The 23,008-nt window shown below is 34.9% G+C and overlaps 2 protein-coding genes and 1 pseudogene across 2 annotated transcripts; 1 reads left to right on the top strand and 2 right to left on the bottom strand.

Moving 5' to 3' along the window:
- On the bottom strand, positions 1 to 1,736 carry LOC115978532. Its single transcript, XM_031100448.1, has 3 exons — positions 1,505 to 1,736; positions 1,201 to 1,406; positions 1 to 588 (listed from the first exon to the last, which is right to left on the bottom strand). The coding sequence occupies exons 1-3, from the start codon at positions 1,595 to 1,597 to the stop codon at positions 279 to 281; spliced, it is 609 nt and encodes a 202-aa protein (XP_030956308.1). The 5' UTR covers positions 1,598 to 1,736; the 3' UTR covers positions 1 to 278.
- Positions 1,737 to 7,095: 5,359 nt separating this feature from the next.
- Positions 7,096 to 9,164, top strand: LOC115994952 (annotated as a pseudogene).
- Positions 9,165 to 10,635: 1,471 nt separating this feature from the next.
- Positions 10,636 to 14,723, bottom strand: LOC115978548. Its single transcript, XM_031100449.1, has 6 exons — positions 14,014 to 14,723; positions 13,579 to 13,787; positions 12,270 to 12,558; positions 12,051 to 12,136; positions 11,866 to 11,957; positions 10,636 to 11,475 (listed from the first exon to the last, which is right to left on the bottom strand). Exons 1-6 carry the CDS (start codon positions 14,302 to 14,304, stop codon positions 11,246 to 11,248), a joined length of 1,197 nt encoding a protein of 398 aa, XP_030956309.1. The 5' UTR covers positions 14,305 to 14,723; the 3' UTR covers positions 10,636 to 11,245.
- Between the last annotated feature and the right edge of the window lie 8,285 nt (positions 14,724 to 23,008).

A 23,008-nucleotide genomic window follows, 5' to 3' on the forward strand; every position in this document is an offset into this window, starting at 1 on the left:
TGCCATTTGTTTGGTTGGTACAACCAACCAACCCCATCAAATAAAGACCAAGTACGATTTTAAAGTACTTAATTTCGGTCCGAAAACACAATTACAAATATCAACAGACACAATACTATACTCTTTTAACATTTAAATTGACATACATATATATATATATATATATATATATACGTCTCCAGTTCATTAAGGTAAAGTTTGAGGCTTTGTCTATCCATTTTCTAGCTCAACAAAAAGTCACCAAAACTGTGGACTTTCAACACACTCACAGCACACAATTAGGCCTTCTGAAATTCACCGGTTTGCTGTTGCTGCTGCTGATGTGGTGCAAAACTAGAATTTGTCATGCCAAGGCCCTCATTCTGATGCTTCTCCCATCCACCAGTATCAGCTCTGGCGTGAGCCCAGTAGTAAAGAACTGAACCCAGCAGTGACAACAATGTTAGAGCTGCTCCAGCCGCAAACACGCCTTTGCGCAGGGTGGCACACGACAAATGCTCTACTTTAAAGAGCGCCCGATACTTGGTGTGGTACGCATTCTTCGCTGACCCGGCCAACAAGCACGCCTCCGCTCCCAAAAAGTTAATCCTAATTTAGATGTTCACATTTTTTTGCATTTAGTAGAACAGAAACAAAATAGCCTGTATGCATTGATTTGTAATCAAACAATGTTAAGAGACACTTGAATTTAAAGTAGTGAAAATCAGTATCCAAAACCAACTTAAAGTTCTAGAATATTTTCATGATTTGGAAATCTACCTCTATTCAAACGTCTCTTCGACTTTAATATGATTTATATACAAAAGTGAAAGTGAAAGGTAAAGCAAGGCCACAGTTTAGCAACAAAACAAAACAAAAAAGGTAAAGCAAAGCAAGGCCACATGATTACATGAGTATGGATTTCTTTTCTTTGTGGGTTGGAACTAAATACAACAAATGACTAATTCTGGAAAAGAATTTGCTTTACTGTTTTTGGCACCACCTAACCTATGCACAGAATCTGGATTTTGAAGAGAACCCAACTCTTTATAATATCAAATCTTATTTTTCACTCTGAAAATTTAACACACAAGATTTTAAAAAATCAATCTTTCTTGGTCATTTACTTTTGTTTGAGATTTAAGTACAAATTGATCTAGACCGTCCGATCAAACGAGAAAAAAAAAAGAATGAATAAATAAATAAAATGAAAATAATTACCAGGAAAGGATGAAGAAGAAGATGGCACAAGTGGTGGAGCGGCCAGTGACAAGTCCTTTACCGAAGCAGAGACACCTTGTAACGCCGTTAAGCACCGTTTGGCTTATCAGTAACAGCCCAAACGCCGACAACCCGTACACCGTCGACGCGTCCGAGGCGTACACGCAGTACGTTCTCTCATCGTACTCATCAGGAACAACCTTAGCCTGTTCAGACAGTACAGTACAGTACAGTAGTCAAGTGTGAGTGTTAGCTTAGCTAGCTTCAACTACACAGTAAAAGAGAGAGAGAGAGAGAGAGTTACCGTGCTACGACGTCGTTCAGCGCCGACGGCAAAGACGAAAGCGATGAGGTGGAGAGAGATGATGATGGCTAAGATCGCCACTGAGACAGCCATTTCCGCTAGTATGCTTTCTTCTCACTCAACTCACTCACTCACTCACTCAATTTTTTGGTACTGTTTGTGTTTCTCTCTCTTTTCTATTTTACTTTGTATTTATCTCTCTCTCTCTCTCTCTCTGCTTTTGATTCTTTTTTCTTCTTTTTTTGGGCGACAAATTTTCGGCTTTTGACGATAATAAGCAATTATTGCTTATTTTTAACTTTCGGGCTGCTTTTTTGGATTCTTGTGAACAAATGGGAAAATGTTAAGGGCGATATGAAATTTTGAGTAATAATTTTTGTTTTTAAACAACATTATATATATTTTTATATATTTTTTCACCTACAAATATTTATGAAAATTAAACAGATCTTACATATTAAAGATTTAATACTACAATTTTTACTACAATTTACTCACGCAGTTTTATAATAATGCTATTTTTTACAATTTGCTACATGCCTCCACTGAGCAAATTATGGTAAAAAGTTGTGTTTTTAGCATTAATCATACAAATGTGTCACTGTCACCGAATAAGATGGTGATGATTTGTGGGCTCGAGGATCCGACGGTCCATGGAGATTTGTGGACAACACCGGTCAGTTAATTTTTGGTTACGTGGCGTTTTTTTATTGGTTGTAGTATTGAATGCTTGGTGGTCTGTGAAGCACGAAAGGTTTTATTTATAGCGTGAGTGTGGTGGGACCCTTTTAGTTTCAGTGACCATGAATCTTGACAAAGTTGTAACAAATAGCTGGACAGCGGTTGGCTTGTCAGAAAGCCAGCTCCCAGTTACCTTTACAGGATATTGCAGGTTACCCGGTTGCTGCAAACAAATCATTCGACCGTTCAAAGTTTTATCCTTTTTCAGAGTTGTTGTGTCATGGTGATTGGTGATTATGTTTCGTATTATTTAATTATAATTATTTAGCCTTGATTAAGAAATATTTAATAATTTTTTAGGTAGGTGATAAAATTTCTCTCCAAATACACCGGTTAAGGTCTGTTTAGATACCGTTTATTACTGAGAATTAAAAATACTGTAGTAAAATGATTTTTAAATGTGTAAATAGTGCCGTAAGATCCAGTTTTAAAGTTGTTTTTCCAAAAAAATAAAAAAGTACTTGTGAATCCCGTAAACAGTACATGAGACCTACTAAAAAACGCTGGACGCAACTGAAATTGCCTTTTCAACTCTATCCAAACTTACACTCAAAGGAAATTTCAAATTAAAACAAAAAGGCGTGGTTATGAATAATGCACAAAATCATGCATTTATGCTCTAAATAGTCACGAAAGATCGTGTAAAGCAAAGTAAGAGGCAAGATGATAGCGTTAAATTCATATAAAATACTTTCTGTACGGCACCTAACATCCAAGTCCATTTGGGCCTTGGGCCATAAATTAATAATATGAGCCGGGAGTCCAACCTCCACACCACTAAGGATCCCACCCCAAGCCCACAATAACTACGAGTCTAAGCTAGGTGTTGTCCGGATACTTGAAAAGCGGACTATGAGTGCCCCGTTCACATACTGCTCGGAAAATCATTCCCAGACGATATACACATGCTCAGTCGTATCGCCATTTGAGTGCTTGGCAGAACCTTAGGAAACTCCGCTACCGAACACATTTGCTGCAGTGGAAACCATTTCCAAAGCCACTCGTACCTAAACATCCACTTAAATTTATCAACATCGGACCTCTCTTTGCACTAGTTAAAAAGATAATGATGATCATCCCATTAACAATGGGCTATAAATAGGAGAAACTAATGAATGGATGGGGGATGCAATTTTTGGGAGGAGAAAGGAGAGAGAAAGAGAGAGTCTGAGAGGAAGAAAACGTAGAGAAATAGAGAAAAGTGATCTCATTGGGCCCCTAAGTCTAGAACAACCCAAAGTAGGATACTTAGACCCATCATACAAATAAGTTGTGAGCCCAAATAGTGGTTTGGTCCAGCAAACCCGTCTTTGGTGCGTACAGTTTCATTGTGGAAAAAATGTCATATAAAAAATGAATTGTTAGTATTGGAGCAGAGAACAAATTGAAGGCAAAAATCAAAGAAACGATAATCAAAAAAAATATTATATAGTTATTGTGACTAATGAGCAAAGTCTTGTGGCTCTCTGTTAAAGAGAAAAAAGTGTTAAGCATATATAGTAATGTTAAGTGGATTGTTGATTTAGATGCTTCCCAGCATATTATTCCTAAAATAGAGTCGTTTACTACATACAAAGTAGGAAATGGGCAATTTCAATTCTTCAAATATTATGGAAATTGATGATGTGTGAATCAAAACTAGTGTTGGTTGAACAACATTGAAGGATTTCTAGATTTAAGCTTCAATTTATTCTCAAAACAGGCTATATGGGTTAGGAGGGTTATTTTGACTACTTTCGCAATGGAATATGGAAATATACCGCAAGATCTTAATTCGTAACAACTTACGCAAGGCATATTTGTTGTGCTTCATGACTCACGTGAAACATATAAGAGGTTCAATGCACCCAATATTTTTAGAAGACTCCACAATTAAGTGTTGACTTTTTGTGTGATAATTTGATAGTTAAGGGAGGGAAGATTTGAACCATAAACATTTTTGTTAAAAATATTAAGAAATGCTAGTTTTTTTTTTTTTTTTTTTTAAGAAATTAGAGAAATGCTAGTTTAGTTACAAAGCTCTTTATAAAAGTTGAAGGAAATAGCATCTCTATAAAGAGAGTAAATTTGTTTTATTTGACAGCACTATAAATAGTGGAGCAATATGTAATAAAAAAAGAAGGAGATGTCGAGCCGTCTCATGAGAGGTGGTCTTTTAGAGAACATTGAACATAGTTTTGCGGATTTATGGGTTTCTAATTAGGGGGGGCAAAGGAATTTGATTTTTAAGCTTCTGTTTCCCCGTCCTCAGGTGCATTATACCTGTCCTTGTTATACATAGAATTCCTAGACACAAAAAGAATCAGCCAGCAAGACTTAAGTACGCTAAACCCAAAAAACTAGCACCACTCCGCATGCAAACCCAAAAATCAAGCCCCAAAGAAAAACCCATTTTTCATCGGCTGTGTATCTTTCTTCAACCCAAATTCCTTAAAAACCGGCCGAAGAAACCAATGTGCACTGGCAGAGGGAAGGGGCCACAACTCCCATGGCTTTGAAAATCTCCCTCTTTCCTCTCATGATTTTCATTTAAAATATATATATATATATATGTATGTGGGCAAAACTTAGATACAATACTTTATGTATTGTATTTTTATGTGGTTTAAAAATACTCTTAAATTCTATGTTAACTGGAACAAAACTTAGGGACAACTCGATAAAAATATATTTCCAACTCTATTTAAAATGTCTACAAAATAGGACACTCCTACTAATCCATATCTTAAAATAAATAAAAAAAAAAACAAAAAAAAAACACTAGTACCCCCCACACCAATATCCTAAACCAAACCATATATTTCTTTTTTGGGTGTGAATTTTGAAAATCTAACCATTTAATTTCATGGTCCTTATATTCTTAACATGCATATCAAATTTCGCTCAAATCAGATATTATTTACTATTTAATTAATTAACTTATTTTTTATATACAACTTTAAATTACAAAATTTATTTGATGACATAGCAATTGACTTTTGATTTTCTTGAAATTTTGTAAGCATTAAAGATGTAATAAGAACATACAATTTAACGATTAGATTTTCAAAATTCACATCTAGTATAAATATATATGGAGAGATACTTGTTCCTAAATCAACTCCATAAATCCCTCCCCCGCACCCCAACAAAATTCAAATCAATCAATTAGCTCAGGCTTAAGTGATATCTCTACTCGTGGCCCCCGTGACCATTGCATGGATCACCTGAACATGGCCAGGAATGTCGCTTTATTCTATCTAGTTTTCGAGCCCAAGAGTTGCAAGGAGTGGTTGTAAAGAAAGGATGTTGGGATATATTCTCAGGATTTTGATTTCTTGTGAGAAAATGAAATTTTGGATTGAATGAAATATGTTAGTTTCTTAGGGTTTTTCATTTATTTTATTTGAAAGTTACAAAAATTGTAAAGCTAAAAACTACGTCATTTTGGCCAATAACCTTCACGATTGAGACTTTCAAGAATTTGGAACAAGTAATTATACAACATTTAGAACAAGTATAAAAATATTGTATTTTTGCTCTTACATAATAATGAGTGTCACTAATTAATTAAATTCATGATAGAGCTCATTTTTATATGGGAGAGGAGAGTACAACATTATTGTACTCTTGAAGTATTGCATAATCTTCCATTTGCAACAAAGGCATTAAATGTTCGAATTCCCCTCTCACATAAGATGTGTTAAACAATATAGTCTCTGTAAAGGTACAATTTGTAATTTTGCCCAATTTGTTTTTACAATTCAATTAAAATAATCATTTGTTATCAATCCTTCAACTTTTTATTAGAATGAGATTTCTAGTTTATACAACTTCAAGAATTTAATTCTTAAGCCTTGTCATGAAAAGAAAAATCAACAAAAACAAACATGTGTTGTATTGTACAAGAAGATGGCCTTTTTTTTAAAACAAAAAACAATTCTTCTATGATCACAACTTTTGTGGCACAACTCTAATGTGGCTAACATGTGAATTGTAGAAATTTACATTCACATAGACTCATCACTTTTTCGTCGCCGCTCATTGTCGATAAGGTTAGAGTTGTGGCAAGAGTTCAAAAGTTGTGTCCATGTACTTTCTCTCTTTTAAACAATTTAAGGGACAACATTTTTCATAATTTTTATATGAATCTACTATTCTTCTATAGACACAATTTTTACCATAACTTGTTGAAGTGGTTGACTGCAAATGATGAGCAATTACTTTCACATAGATCCATTACTCACAATAAACCACTTCAATAAGTTTTAATAAGAATTATGCCTTTAAACTATCTCAAATTTAGCTTATCAAAAAACTATCTCAAATTTCTGTACATATAAATATTCAAAGCAGACCACCTTAGGATTTGACAAAACTCGCGGCACAAAAATTGTGTTCCTAAACTTTGGTCTTCAATATGCATGTTACGTACACATAAGCTGCAAACTACAAAGTTTGAATTTCAATTGGCGTAATCCTAAAGATAACGCCAAAATTGTCTTTTTTTGGGAAGGTGACGCGACGCTAACAAGGGGAGTTAACTAATTTAAGGGAAGAGATACTGTTTCCGAACAAATTGGTGTGAAAAATATATGCGGCGCCTAGTCTTTTTTTACACAACTTTTAGACTAGACTCTCTTTTTTTACAAGAACAAACTGTCAACAAGGAAACAAAATCCATGCCATGAATGTGAGACAAACTAATATAAATGTAATTCTCATGAATTGCTCTATTTCTATATATAGAGAGAAATTGGCATTACTTATGGATTATTATCTTTGGAAGATTGTAATCACTCTCATCCTCTTCACCTCTCTTTGGAAGCTTTTCAAAGTTTCAGGCAGCTCTCATTCAACTTTAATAATCTATGGCTACTTCAGACATATCGATGATTCTACCAAGGGTTCTCATTGTGTCTCGACGAACCGTTCGCAAGAAAAAGTTTGTTGATTTTGTGGGTTCGTTCTCTCTCTCACTAAACACACCATTTGTTTCTTTCTTTCTTCTTGTTTTTGGCCTTAATTGGCTGACAGATCTAAAACCAACATACAAATGTTCTCCCAAAGAAAAGGTCATTACTAACACACACTTTTAGTGTGGTAGTCATTCTACAAATATAAGTGTTTATGAGGTGTGGAGAGTAGAAGTCAGAGTTCAAGTCTCCAAGAGGGAGCTTCACATATATATACACTTAAATTAGACTATAATAGAATTTCTATCTTATATATATATTTTAAAATCCTTTAATTAGATTAGATTAATATATTTCAAATTTTGATGCCTGGGTCCTGGTCTATGGGTGGATTTTTTTTTTTTAATCTTCCATATGTTTGTTACATACAATGTACCATGTCTTAGGATCACTCAATAGTCCACTTGTGACTTTTTTTTTTTTAATCTTTCATATGCTTTTTTTCCTGTTGACGTATATAACTGTTTTGCAATGTATGAACAGGTGAATACCATCTAGATCTCATTGTAAGATATGGTGCAGTACCTGTGATTGTCCCAAGAGTCAGTGGAGTCCACATGCTACTTGAAAGTTTTGAACCTATACATGGAGTTCTTCTCTGTGAAGGAGAAGATATTGATTCATCACTTTATGATGCAGAATTGACTGGTTTTTCCCCTGAAGAACTTGAAGAAATTAGGAAACTACACGCAAGTGATACCGCCATTGATAGAGAGAAAGACTCCATTGAACTAAGACTCGCAAAGCTGTGCCTCGAGAGAAATATACCATACTTGGGAATATGTAGGGGGTCACAAGTCCTCAATGTGGCATGAGGGGGTACCCTTTATCAAGATGTAGAGAAAGAGCTATCAAAGAAATGTACTGATGGGAGTGAAAGAGTGAGTCCTTTGAACTATGAAGATTATGATGGGCATCGCCACGCGGTGAGGATTGTGGAGGATACCCCTTTGCATCACTGGTTTGAGGATTCTTTAGAAGATGAAAAAAATGGAAATCATGGTGAATAGTTATCACCATCAAGGTGTTAAGAGATTAGCTCAGCGATTTGTTCCCATGGCTTTTGCTCCAGACGGCTTGGTTGAAGGATTTTATGACCCTGATGCTTATAATCCCAAGGAGGGCAAGTTCATCATGGGTCTTCAATTTCATCCAGAGCGAATGCGATGTCCAGATTCTGATAATTTTGATTATCCAGGATGCTCATCTGCATATCAGGTATGCAGTACTCACTCTTATGTTACATTGTATTTTACTACTTGTATGTATTGCAATGGTTTCTATTGCCTTCTATCAAACATCAGAAAGGAATATGTAACACTGCTTGTCATGTAGGAATTTGTGAAAGCAGTAATTGCTCATGAGAAGAAGCTTAATTGCTCAGCATATGTGCCAAAGGCTCCAAAGCTTAATCTGGAATTGGAGACGAAGAGAAAGACAATTCTAAGAAGTTTTTCAATTGCAAAAAACCTGTACATTTCTGGGCATGGAATGATTTCAAGCCAGGGATCCGAATTGATAGCTGGAGCTGAGTTTCTCGAGGTTAGCCAAAGATGTTTTTGATGCCATATTTGATTTCAAGAGGAACTATATCTAGTAAACTATTCCAGAAAACCGCACTACCATCTGTATAACATTTCACTAACTAGATATGTTGGCTTCAATACTTGAATTAAGTTGATATATTTGTAATAGTTACGTATGTTGCATGTGTACAGGCGAACACAGCATTGAGTTTGCAGCAAGAGAATAGGCTAAAGCAGATGGGTGCAACAGTGAGGAATTCATCGATGTACCTTGAGAGACTGATGAAGAATGAGGAAAGGGAAAGACTTGCAAGGATCATAATGGAGAAGATGTCAATAGAACAGTTATCTGATTTAATGTCATTATACGAAATGATGGGCCAAAAATGTTCAGAGGAGTTAAGAGACAAAGCTTCAAGACCTAATGAAAGAAGATAACTGAACTTCAATTTGATTTGGTTTAATGAGGCTATGCTTGTTAAAAGATCTATCTGCTAAATAAATTTATTTTAAGGTTTAATTTTATCATAAAAAAATTTGGGGGGGTGATGTTTCGTTAGCCATTACCACGGTTATTGAAGGTACTCAATTCGGAGGAATATGCTTTACAAATTACAAGTTAAGAATATTAAAGAGTATTAAAGCAAATGTATCATCACCATAGAATTGAAATCTGTTTCACACAAATAGAGGACTAAATTCCACTTAATTCAAACCAATCTAAAAACATCCTTACTGACTTTATGTGGAGCTGGGCTGCTGAGGAGACTAACTAAATTCATAGGATTCAAGTTATATATATGGGTTGTGTTAACGGGCATCATAAAGTGCCCATTAAGAAACAACTTTATGTTAATAAAGTCAATTTTTTATTAGAATTTTGATTTAAACCTTAATATCTCCGTACCAACCAACTAAACTAAGCATTTGCCAAATATTGAAAGGGAAATTTTAACCAATGCCCTTAGGACAGGCATTGGTTTAAGAGCTATTTTTAGAAACATTTTATTGAAAGAATGGTAAAACAATAAATGTTATTGACAGCTTTTTATATTTCCTATAAAAATTGTATCTAAACTTTCCTATTATAATTTATGAGTCATGCTAACGAGTGCCTTTAGAACACTAATTAAGAATCCAGTTAAAGAAAGTTTTGACATTACTTTTATGGGAAATAAAAAAAGCTGTCAAAACATTAATTGTTTTTTTTTTTCCCCCATAAAAACTTTCTTTAATTAAATTCTTAACCAATACCCTAAAGGCATTTTTTAGCATTTCCCATAATTTATTACCAATTGTCCTAAGGGTATATGATAACATAACCATATTGAAAACACAAATTTGGAAGCCAAAGAAAGAGACCATAGAAAGATGTACTTCTACGTTCCCAAACACTCGCACCCAAAACTATACACTTTATTTGGAACAAACGATGCGACGCCCAAAAATAGAGCTCCTTGTTAGGGAGAAGGGAACAGGTGGAAACTACAGTACTTTGGTAGGGTATAATGGAATAGAAAGAAAATGATTTTTAAAGAAATATTTTTGGTTATTAAGGAATAAATTAGAACTCTGTCAAGGCACATTTTTTAAAAAGTATAAAATTGAGAAAAATAAAAGGGAATGAAACATATTTTATAGAATTTTTTATATAAAATTACCACAATACTTTTTTTGCCCCCTTTACATGCCCGAACCTCTACTTTTATATTGGTGTAATAGTGGTGGTATTATATATATATATATATATATAGAAATTTACATTCCTCTCCATTTCATTCTTTTTATTTTTTCTTCATTTGCATTCTATTCTTTTCTAATTTTATCCATTCCATTCCATTCCTTAACAAACAAAAAGTCTACACTTAGGCAAAAGCAACTCAAGTTTCCCAAATTTAACAATCAGATATAGCAATTCTGCAAACATAATCAGTTCATTAATATCAAAGCTATAACACAGTTCTTCAGTAGATGCAGTTAAAGTTGATAGTGGTTAGCATTCACATACACCGGTACACATCTGGGGCAGCTTGAGCATGACACTTACACAACCTATCAAAATTCCCTTATAAATAAATCTAAATCCTAGTACTAATCATCAGGACGAAAAAAAAGCCTGAAATCTCATAATTTACCCTTAGCTGGAATAACATAAAAAAGAACAACTGAACAAGCAAGATGGGACTTGTTCACACTCATAGCAAACCGATCATCACTTGATTTAAGCTAGCCCTTCTGCAACTTCTCTAACTCCATATTTACTTCATAGCGTCTGGTGGAGAATTATTACAGGTGCTCCTCACATTCAGCAGCATTACTGTTCTTATGCTCTCTATAATATTTTTGCCTCTTTTTAAAAAAAAAAGAAGTAAATGACAGGAAACCAAACCAAAGCATAACTAACTGAACTTGCAATCTAGATTTCCACAAAAAGGGGAGATGGCCCATGCATGTACTGAGAATATATTAGTCTTCTTCTAGAACAGTGGGAGGGTAACAGTTATAGTCATAACTTACTACTACCACCGGCTAAAAAACAGGAAATCTGGATGATTGACCTGAACCAGTCTTAACCAGTTATCAGCTTCCTGCAGAAGGGAATTTGCCAATTGGCGCTCAGATCCCCCACTAGGCGTCCACAGGGACCCTTTGAACTTGTATGAGGCCAAACCAAAAACTGGTAACGACATCTTACGGACACCATCTATCTCGCTGGATCTCACCATTGGAGCCTGTGCACCTTTTGAACCTGAAAGAAATCATATCAGGAGTCACATTAATGTGACGAAACTAAAGCTTGGCTTGATTTGGAATGCTGTATCAAAATGCTCATGGGCACAATAATTACATAACCAATACACTGTACACATCCCTCAGCCAACCCATATGAACACATTCAGCATCTTGCTTCTATTCAGCCCCATAAAGCATCAGAGAGAGCATTATCAAATGTGTTTGTGGGTGTGTCACTGTGTCTGAAATAAAGGTGAGATACACCTGGAATTTGCAAATAATTTCATGTCTTGGCCCTCTAGGTACAGCCGTGTGTGCAGTTGTTTCTGCTTTTAAGTAGCATATTTTGTAGGCCAAAAAGAAAAACCCCTCAATTCCAAATTTGATGATTGAAATTGTTTCTTACCTCCCACAGGTGTATAAAGAAAATGATAAGTTAGAAAGCAAGCATCAAGATCCTTTAATGTTGGTCCTGTGGGTATTCTGTAAATTGGATACCTACACAGATACATCATAAGGACCAATTAGTCATATCTACAATAACTGCATGATATAATTACAGAAGCAAATGCAATGATTAAAAGACAATACCATGCCACAGAAATCCAGCTGGAAGATAGAAGGTCACAACTTCTAAGAGTCTTCAACTCAGGGAAGCGGCAGGCAAGATCTGCTATCTGTTGCAATGGGAAATTATCAAAAGGCTTTAAAAATGGGGAGCACACAGACATGGATGAGTTGATTTCTTACTTCATAATTCATATTTTAGTTTAGAGAAGACAAGGGGGAAGAAAGGGGTGGGCAACTAACCTTGTCAGCCAAGGGTTCACGGCTATAAGGCAAGTCCCGCTCGAGATACTCAAAAAGCAAGCGACCTTGAGAATTCACAAATTCACCCTCATCACTAGAAAAGTCTTCATTAAGTGCAACATGCTGGTCTCTCAAAGATAGTCTATCAATCCTAAGAGGAATCTCACTTGATAGATGATGATGATTCCGTTGCTCCCTAGTGTATTTCAATCCTCTTTCAAGTTCACAATCACTGCTACCATCACTACTTGAATCCCTGAACTCGTTATCACTATCCTCACCTCGTCGCCTACCACATGGCACAATGGATCCATTAATTTTGCACTAAAAAAATAGTAGATATTATTCCATTTATTATTTAAGTGAGACTCAATCACCACTAATGCATTAGAACATCTATCTTTTTTTTTTTTTAAGACAAACAATAAGAACCAAAAAAGAGCTGCATCTTGCAATCAGTGGACAACTTCAACAGAAACCATTCTCATGTAAAGAAATAGTACTGCCCTCTTAAATGATGTCAGTGAGAAAGCCCAACTGAAACTTTACAAGCACCTAAATATGACTTTTGGCAATATTATGGAATCATTTAGCTATATCACATTATCACCCGATAAAAGACAGCACCTAACATGTTCAATAACAACCAACTACTAACCTCCAAGATATGCTAATGTGAGCAGCACCATAAGGACGATCAATCTTTTTAATACATTGCAAAGCATCAGGAACTGCGAGGTGACAAAATAGATCTAGGGCCACAAATCTCATAGAAAATGGCCCATGAACAGGTGTGTGTGTGTGTGTGTGTGTGAGGAAACAACTGCTAATCCCCAGTCCCTATGGCCCTAACAATCTGCTCCAAAACTTGCCATGTTGGTACAGAAAAATTCCAGTCCATTAATTTCACTATTGGAGGCAGTGGAAGTTCCTATCCTGTGACTGTATAAATATCAAGAGTGGAGATATGGTCCTCAGTCTGATAATTATCATAGCATAAACCTAGTGAGTAACAGTTGATTCTCTTGATAATTTTAAAATCACTATTTTTCCCTGAAGTTATCATCTAATGTTTCCAAATAACAAATTTTCCTTCAAGAATGGAATTGCTCTCCAATGAACAAAAGATTGCATTGATATCAAAGCATACTTCAACTGAAAGGAACCAACATTGCATCGATATCAAAGACCACTTAATGGGGGCCGATAAAAACTAATAATCATACACAAAATGCACCAATTAAGTACATTTACCACCACATTTGACAAAATAATTAAAAAAAAAAAAAAAACACAGTAATATCAATACCTCAACTTTGTAGATGAATTCGTGGGCTCCCCATATATCTGTATACCGGACAAATACGGAACATAATATTGCACAACGGAGTCACTATCATTCAATATTAGCGGCACTCCGACACCATATGCACTCCACTCCTTAAATGACTCCCATAAATCACCCAGCTCGAAATACGGCTGACACTCTTCATCACAAGGCCTAAAGCCTCTCCTCATCTGCCACCAAATCCACATTTCAAACTACCATTAATTCAAAACAAAACAAAAATGCAGACTTTACACAATTCTTTATATATTTATTTGCATTTCCCACTAAGCCAAATATTACTAATCACTGATAATTGAGTTAATTACTACGCTTTTCAATTTTTTTTTCTCAGGAACCAAACAGCAAAATCAGCATTCGAAATTAGAAAGCTGAGTCCAATCAAATTCAACGAACCTTCGAGGGATACTGAGCTGGAACGGAGGGCGTGATCGACTTCAAGAACCGTTCCAGATTGCTCGGCGGCGGCTCGGACGGTTCATTTGACCCGGTCCGGTTCTCCGGTTCACGGCTCAGCAACGACTTTTCGCGAACGGAATGGGAATGGCTGGCCGTGACGTCACTCTGGGCTCTACGGAGCTGCTCGCTCTGCCGGTTCAGGTTCTGGTGGGCCTTACGCGCTTTCGCCGGATTGTAAAACCGGTCCTCCCCGCGGGCCCGCCCGAACTGCAACCCGGTACCCAACATGTCCAACAGCCAATCAGAAACCGCCACGTCAGACAGAGATAGTCAAACCAAAAACAAAACCCAACCCCTTTTTAAATCTGTCTCCTCCAAATCCTTGAAAATTGAGTCAACGGTACTCAAAATTGTGAAAATTGAATTCGATAGTAACTGGGATCGATCGAGGATCTAGGGTTTTGCCAAAAGGAGAGGTTGGTGAGCAAATTCGATCAGCGAGAGAAAAGAAAGCAAATTTTTTGGTCAAGGAGGAGTTTGGTAAATATGTATAAAAACCCTAAATTAGTATCTGATGGATCTAGGGGTGAAGAGGGTAGGTTGCGGAGTAGGGGCAAAATGGTAAAAACACACCAACACAGAGATTTTGAATGGGATTGATGAAAAAGAAGGAAGAGCGAAAAATAGAAAGCTTCAGAAAAAAAAAAAAATGAATGGGCAGTAGAGGAAGATGATAATTATTGTTTTTGCTAATTCAGTCACATAGAATTGTTAGATTGGGCACTATTTGGTCTAAATGACGGTTTTGTCCCGTTTTTGGATTTCTTTTGTGGCTGTGGAAGTGTTGGGATATTTGGTTTTTAGTAGGGGTATTTTGGGGAATGGGGTGGAGGATGTCGGTTATCAAAGGTTAGGAGTTAGGAAGATCTAATTACGGGGCTGTGATTGGTGGGATTTTGGAGGGGGTTTGGGGATTAGTCATTGTAGGTGAGTCACTGACTCGTGGACAGTTGTGGGTAGGAGGACACGTGTGTGGTTTGATTTGGTGGTGACGCGGAGGGCTGTCTTTGTCTTATCCCCTTTCGATTTTTTTTTTGTTTTTTTGCTTTTTTAAGGAGTAGTGTAGTGGCACTATTTTACGAGGAACACAGTCAGTGGGTTTTTTTTTTTTTTTTTGAGGTTTTAAGTGAGCGTGAGATTACGCGCCAAGAATATGCCAACGAAGATCTTGGAGGAGTCAACATTTGATATCCCCACGTTTGGGAAATTATTATATATATGATTTTTTTTGAATGAAGAAGTCTAGAAGATTCGGGATGTTGCAACGTGCAATTAACATGTGACATGTGTTAGGTGGTTAACATGTAGAGGTTAAGACTGGTAATAAAATACTACAAGGTTAAGATTGTTACGTCTCACAAAACAAGTCCATAAATTTTTTGAGAGGAAAACAAGTCCATAAATGAAAATTCATTGATGTCCAAATCAACGTGGACTTTTTCTCTTTTGGGGTATTGTTTTGTTGAAATGCTGGCTTATAAAATATATTCTGACTTTTCTTAAAATTTAACTAGTATCGTTTCACACGCGTTTTGCATATACGATAAAACCATTTTTTTTAGTGATCCTATTTTGTAGCAAAAAAAAAAAAACTGTGTTTTTATTTTATATATATAATTTTTATTTTAAGAATTTAATTTATAAGTGAATAAAAAAATTTGAAAATCTGTAAGAAAATGATCTTACTATTTAGATAATGTTTTAGTGAGAGTTGGAGTTGTATTTTTACCGAATTATCATTTAATTTTGTCTTTATTTAAACATAGAAATATAGGGGCATTTAAAAAAATATTAAAAAAAAAAAAACCAAACGAGAAAGCCACTTAAATAATAGTATAAATTATGTTGTTAACACTTCAATTTAATCATTTAACTCTTATTAAGTTACATATTATGAAATTGACATGTGTCTTGATTGACCCATTAAATATAACTCATTTTTTTTCCAAAAAAAAAAAAAACTCATTTAACCACAGTTAGGCACTTAACCCAAGTAAACAAAACCCTTACCCCTCCTCTCTCTCCTTGTCGATCTATCTCCCTCACCCAACCCAGGACCACCATAGCCCTGAATTGAACCACCAAAACAAAGAATGTTATGTTTCTCAAAAAAAAAAAAAAAGTTCAATTATGGTGTTGATACGCAATTTTATTTATGTGCTAAAATAGTAATTTGGATGATTGATTGAAACTTGGGATTTAAAATAACTAGTCGCTAACCCGTGCGATGCACGGGATAGTTAAACAAAATTTATACACATTCACTTTTATTGGTACAATCATTTGAAAACAATTCTAACTAATACACAAATGTAAGAGACACATTGACTTACTATTTAAAGTAGCCTTCTGAAGAATTTACACATATTGTGCAACTGAGCCTTAATTTCTCATCAACGGTTAGAAATATAAACTGCAAATATATAAATAAAGACCATGACTTGAGAAGGACGCATTAAACTTTAAATTAGAGTAGTAATGTTACTTTCTCAATCTTTGCTCAGTTGTAATAATAATATAGAGGAAATTCAAAACATGGAAAGAAAATAAAAATTACAACAATTAATTCCATTATCTTTCATGCTATACTTTATAATTGTACGGAATTAAGTCAACTCAATTTAAGTAGTTGTAATAAAATTGGCTTCTACTATCTCTATTCTATAGAGATATGAACATATTGGATTTCTCAAACAATTACCGGTATTGCAATAAAATGATTTATTATTGAAAATAAGAAACAATTAAGCTTATCCCTTAAAGATTTACCTCTTGTACTTGGTAGTTTCCATTCAAACTTTAAAATAGATTATTTGCCTTACCTAGATGTTTTCCTTGTGGTGAGGACAAATAAAATGAGACAGGTGCTGCATGACCTTCAAAGCAAAAAAGTTTTCTTCTAGTCAAAAACAAAACTCGTCAAGAGGAGTAAGAGAGAAAGAAATTACTCAATGAAAAACCATGGTGAATGGAGAAAAGATTTTTGAACTTCCAAAGATCCACACAAATTTTAGCCATAAGTGCAAAATGCCAAGGTAAGAAATATAATTATTGATCCACAGGTGCAATTTTTAAATAGAAAATAGCAATTTCATGAACAAAAACCCTAGCAACCAAATAGAAAAACTATAACCTTGATTTGATTTCTCATTTATTAATGATGGTGACTGGAGAATAAGTTGATTTAGTCCATAAGAGTGGACAAAATATAATAGATAATAAAATTAAAGAGAGAAAATTTTCGGAGGACAAAATATTATAGATAATTTAAAAGAATTTTGGTTTAATTCTTGAACACCGCAACTCCATAAAATTCATACTACTAATAATATTTTATGATAGCGCAGTTAGAATTTTGGTTCTTGAACACTGAATTGGAAATTGATTATAGGAGTATTCAATGGTGAGCAAAGTACTATGTATTAATTAATATATAAACAAAACTAACCTTGAATGCTATACCGTGCGTTTAGGGCTTCCTGCGTTTGGAGAGAGAGTTTACAAAAATCGTGGCTTTATATTTCTTAATTTAAGAGAGGGGTAAGGTTGCTAAGGTTTTGAGGAGTTATAATGTTTTTATTTTTTATTTTATTTTTTTTAAATATTATGCTGACGTGGAAAATTGTGCTGGAGAGAGAGAGTTTGCAGAAACCGTGGCTTTATATTTCTTAACTTGAGAGAGGGGTAAGGTTGCTAGGGTTTTGAGGAGTTATAATGTTTTTATTTTTATTTTTTATTTTTTAAATATTGTGCTGACGTGGAAAATTGTGGTGCCAGCAGAGGCTTCGGTTTTATATATATATATAGATAATAATAAAATCCAAATTCCTAAGTGGGCCTTGTTTTAATTGTTCAAATCTTTGATATTGTGCTGAGTGAATTTTTTTGTTTATTATTATTATTATTATTATTATTATTTTTTTTTTTTTAATCTCACTTCCTATTTATATGTAATTGACTTTGTGAGGTTTTGATTCGTAGTCTTCGTGTACAATTGGTGTTATCAGATAAATAAGGTGAAAATTTGGTATGCTTAAAAGATTTGTGATGTGGGATTTACAAGACTAAAATGGGTTTTGATAGCACACAAACACCATCGATGTGGTGGTCTTGGGTTGGGTGAGGGAGAGGAGAGACGGGCAGAGAAAGACAGGCTGGTCTTTTGTTTACTTAGGTTAAGTGTCCAATTGTGGTTAAGTGGTTTAAGTTAATTTGGCTGTTTCAAAGCACATGTCAACTTTATAATTGGAGGAATTCCTCCAAATTGGGTTGCATATAAAATTTGTCTAGATTCTCTAGATTCTCTCTGACTTATCCGTATTTGATTTTTTTTAGACTAATTTATACTATTATAAGAAGAGGATATTATGACATGGATTCAAACTTTTGGATGTCCTAAAATACCAAAGAAAATCCTACCCACTTAAAAGTTTTTCAACTAATTTGGATATAAAAAAAAAAAATAATAAAAAAAAAAAAAAAATTAGAAGCCTAAAATTTTATACATCTGTTCACAATCTAATAAAATATTTCTCACCTCCTTTATCTATTTTCTTACTTCAAATGAAAAAAAAAAAAAAATCAAACTTAGTTTTGGCTCTACATCTTCTTTTCGCTGCTTCTTCTTATGCTTTCTCTTTCGTTTTGAATAGAAGATGTCTCCATAACTTAAACAATCTTTCAACAATCGCAAATCCACCACAAACTTTCAATTCAATGCACGACAATCAATTCAAAGGTATGTATTGTTCCTTACAATACAAATTCCTAACACAAAACCTTATTCAATTATGTGAAATTTAAGGCCCTGCTTGAATTTTATTTTTTTATCACTCATCGCTCCTCACTCAATTTTCGTCATTCGTCACTCATTACTCATTACTTAAAATACCCCAATTTTCTATACCCACCCGTTTGGCACACGTTTTCAATTTCTCATCACTCAATTTTTTCTACTTTTTGTGGGACTCATACCTGAGCAATATGTCAGGCATTCCTGTTAGCCTACCTGCCTCACACCATTTCCTCCCAAAACTAGAGACTTCAACCCAGGCATTCTTTTTTTTTTTTTTTTCCTTCAACCCCCAATACCCACAACAACCACTTCAGTTTTGAGCTTAAAGCTCAAACCCACAAAATTCATTAGCATCCTTAAAGCACCCAGAAAATTCACAAACCCACAACAACCAATTCGTTGCCCCAATCATTGATTTTTTTATGGGTCTAAGATTAGAAAGGCGAAAAAAAAAAAAAAAAAAAAAAAAAGATCGGACCTGCGACGATCTCTAGTGGTAGCACCATTTTATGGGTTTTTTGATGAAGAATAGAGAGAGAGAGAGAGAGAGAGAGAGAAGAAGAAGAAGAAAGAAAGAAAGAACAGTGCAACGTAGACCAAAGAAAGTGAAAGAAGAAGGAACAAAAAAAAAAAAAAAAAAAAAAAAGAACAGTGCAGTGTAGACCAGAGAAAGTGAAAAAAAAAAATGAAAAGAAAGAAAGAAAGAAAAATGCAATGTAGACTAGAGAAAGAAGAGAGAAAGATGAAAATGTTTGTGGAGAAGAAAGCAGTTGAAGAGGCATCAAAAGCAACACTCACGTGTGTTGCACTAACAATGGGTCCATGTATGTGGGTATAATTACAAAAAAGTCATTGAAAACTGAGTTTTGGAAACTGAAAACACCTAAAATATGTTTTCAGTTTCCATAACTTATCATTCAAAAATCAGAGAATTGAGTGATGGAAACAAAAACTAGAAACAGAGTTATAAAAATCCAAACGGACTTCTCAGCCATGGGTCCCACAATTTTTGAGTTATGAGTTAAGAAAATCAAAAATCCAAATAGCCCCTAAGCATCTTGCTCCTCCTTTTTCTTCATATTGAACCCAAAAAAAAAAAAAAAAAAATCACCATAGGCATATCAAAATTTTCATATACATAGTTGGGAGTATAGTGTGACAATTGGCTACTTTCAAAGGACTGCACATCACTAAAAGATATATTCTATCAATGTTTTTTATTATAGGATTGAAAGCCACATTCATCATTCTCTATTGGGAAATTATTATTGATAGAAATGATCTCACAAAATTAATGCACATTCTTGAAGAAATCAAACATCAATAGACTTGGGAAAAAAATCGTTGATGAAATTAGTAATATGACCGTCCATATCTATCGCCCATTTGGTGGATTGACTATCTATTTGCATTAGTAAGTATTTTTTTTTTTTAAGAGTTTCAACTTATGGTATCTATTCCTGATGATAGTTCTTTTATCATTAGATTAAGACACCAATTAGTTTTTTGTGCAAATAAAAATTGAACTCTAGATCTCTTATTCAACTATCAGAGACTTTACCGGTTGAGCTAAATAAAACCCACAATAATGAAATTCTTATATTCAAGGCATTTTAGAGTTAGTATTTTTCATAAAATTGTTAAATATATAATTAAAGGTTGTTAGGGTACATTTTTTTTTACACCTATTTTTACTTAAATACCACCCATTTATTTTCAAACATCACTTACAAATTATTGGGCTTCTCCAAATATTTTTGCCCTATTATTATGCTGGCCCAAAACTATTCTTCTTGCCACCACAAAATTGGACTACAAATATAAAACGTTATAAGGCCCAATATTTTTGTGACGCCTATAATTTAGACTTATTCCCAAATTAAGTTATTGAATGAGTTCAAATCTCATTCTTTTTAAAGCCCTAGAATACTTATACTTGACAATATTTGAAAAGCTTAATTTTCATAGGCAATATTAAAAACCCAGTTCTTACTAACAATATCAAAAAACTGAGTTCTCATTGACAATATCAAAAATCTCAAATCTCATTGGTAATATTAAAAGCTCAGTTTTCACTGGCAACATCAAAAAGCCCAATTCATATTGGTACTATTTAGTGAAAAATCCAATATTGTTAATACTTGGGAAATACCATATGATTAAATTACATATGCCCATAACCAAAATTGTTTTTAAGAAGTTTGAATGCCCATATGTTTCCAAATTCATCGGAAATTATGATTATTTGATTCTATGATAATTATTCATCCTACAAAGCTTGTCATTTAAATTATGACATGATTATTGGGAACCATAAACATTACTTATGATATGAAATTCATCATTTCAAAATAGTAAATATTATTTACAAAGCATTTTGAAATAATTAAGCTTATGCTATTATATTACATTCATTACCCAAAAATCCATTACAGATATCTATCAAAACCCAAACTATATTGAATATTCACTAACAATAAGAGTCCATGAGGGATGAAAACCCATGGCAATGTGTGTTATAGATGTCCATTTTGTAGGTCCAAATGTGTGATAAAAGGAGAACAAGCCCAAGTGAAAAAGGGGCATAAGCATAGCCTAGCCAAAGGGTCCAACCTATGTGAACAAGCCCAATCCAAAGTTTTAGCTAAGGCAGAGGACTGAACTAGTCAGCCAACTTCCTCCTTGTTCATTCTTGACCAAGGTTTAGCTGGAGATTTCCTCAAGGGACAATCAAATCTCTAAGAATGAACTATGAGTTGTCCCATCAACTTTCTGCCACTATCTCCCTAATGTGAACAGTGCCCAGATGTTGTACTAGCAGTTAAAGTCTAATGGGCAATGGGATTTCATCATCTTCCTCAAAGCCTTATCTCCAGAGAAAGGAAGCCATAACCAAGTTACTCAAATCTTAACAAATCAATTCTATAAATGCCAAAAATGTTCAAAAGTTGGTTCATATGCCAAACCCGTGAATCCTACAGGGGAAAATTTAGGAAAATGTAATTTGGAGGGCATAAAGGGATTTCTAGCAGAACCCTTTGAAGTAGGTCCAAAATTTGACACTTGACTTAAGGTGCTGAATCCTACTCCCTAGGGCCAAAATCTCAGTTGCAACACCATGATTTTACCTTAATACCTACCTTAATCCCATTGGCTGAATACAAACTCAGAAATCTCAACATTCAATGCAAGATTACCCAAATATTCACCCATGTTTGATGCCCAAAGAAGCAAGGCAACCCAAAAGAAAATCTACCATTTATAACCAAATGCTATGGTTAACAATCCGCCCCTCTTCTTACTGATCAGCCCCGCATTTTTTTTTATTCTTGCTAATCACCCCCTAAACTCTACTATAAAACGATAATCACACCAGCCCACAAAAAACACACCAAAACCCTCTAAAAAATTTTGCCATTCTTGTTGTAGTTGCACGATTTTCCTGGCTCAAATTCTATTGATCAGGCCTTGGTCCAAAGCGCAACCCACAATAAATATTTGTAGAGGATGGGTCAAAGAACTTAGCCTCAGTGAGCCTGTTCGGTCTGGTACATGGACAGTGTTATTGCAGAAAACAAAAGCACAAGAATGGATCTCTCCCGTGTAATTCTATTTCTTCCGTTCATAATACAATTTCTTCGTCCCCTTTTTTGGGGGACTCCACTACATTATATAGTTCCCCTCCTCTCATCTCAACCTTACACTTGTTGATCATCTAAGCATCTACTTGAGTACCTGTCCCATCAGACGCCCTCATCTATCCCTTTGTGAGTTGCAGAGGCCAAGGCGGTATTGTTCAGGGGTCTTTTCCTCATTAATGCGGCCAAGAGGGTGGTTGGGGCGCAATTAATGTGGTGGTAGCTCTCCATGAGATATTTTGGATTTTATTCATTTTATATGTTGGGAGGATGAACTGAAATGGCTGGGGAGAGTTCCTCGTCTGGGCTTCGTGATGTCCGAGGAGGAGTTACTCCTCGGACAGGTTTCCTTGGCGTTTATTGGGATTGAGTAATGCTTCATATGTGGTTTCTCTTCGGACAGGACGCTCCTCGAACGGGCCTGAATTTGGAGTAGCCCATTATTTCTGGGCCGGGCCCCACACTTGTCATTTTGCCATATTTTAACTTGCAGTTTAGC

This window comes from Quercus lobata, chromosome 1 (assembly GCF_001633185.2).
Source record: "Quercus lobata isolate SW786 chromosome 1, ValleyOak3.0 Primary Assembly, whole genome shotgun sequence".
Classification (NCBI taxonomy): domain Eukaryota; kingdom Viridiplantae; phylum Streptophyta; class Magnoliopsida; order Fagales; family Fagaceae; genus Quercus; species Quercus lobata.

Excerpts from the sequence above, each read along its gene's own strand:
- LOC115978532 (XM_031100448.1), bottom strand. The coding sequence starts at position 1,597 with ATGGCTGTCTCAGTGGCGATCTTAGCCATCATCATCTCTCTCCACCTC. Across the intron at positions 1,407-1,504 it reads CTGAACGACGTCGTAGCACG|GCTAAGGTTGTTCCTGATGA; the intron begins GTAACTCTCTCT and ends CTGTCTGAACAG. Across the intron at positions 589-1,200 it reads TTCTTCTTCATCCTTTCCTG|GATTAACTTTTTGGGAGCGG; the intron begins GTAATTATTTTC and ends CATCTAAATTAG.
- LOC115978548 (XM_031100449.1), bottom strand. The coding sequence starts at position 14,304 with ATGTTGGGTACCGGGTTGCAGTTCGGGCGGGCCCGCGGGGAGGACCGG. Across the intron at positions 12,137-12,269 it reads GTGAACCCTTGGCTGACAAG|ATAGCAGATCTTGCCTGCCG; the intron begins GTTAGTTGCCCA and ends CCATTGCAACAG. Across the intron at positions 11,958-12,050 it reads AGCTGGATTTCTGTGGCATG|GTATCCAATTTACAGAATAC; the intron begins GTATTGTCTTTT and ends GTATCTGTGTAG.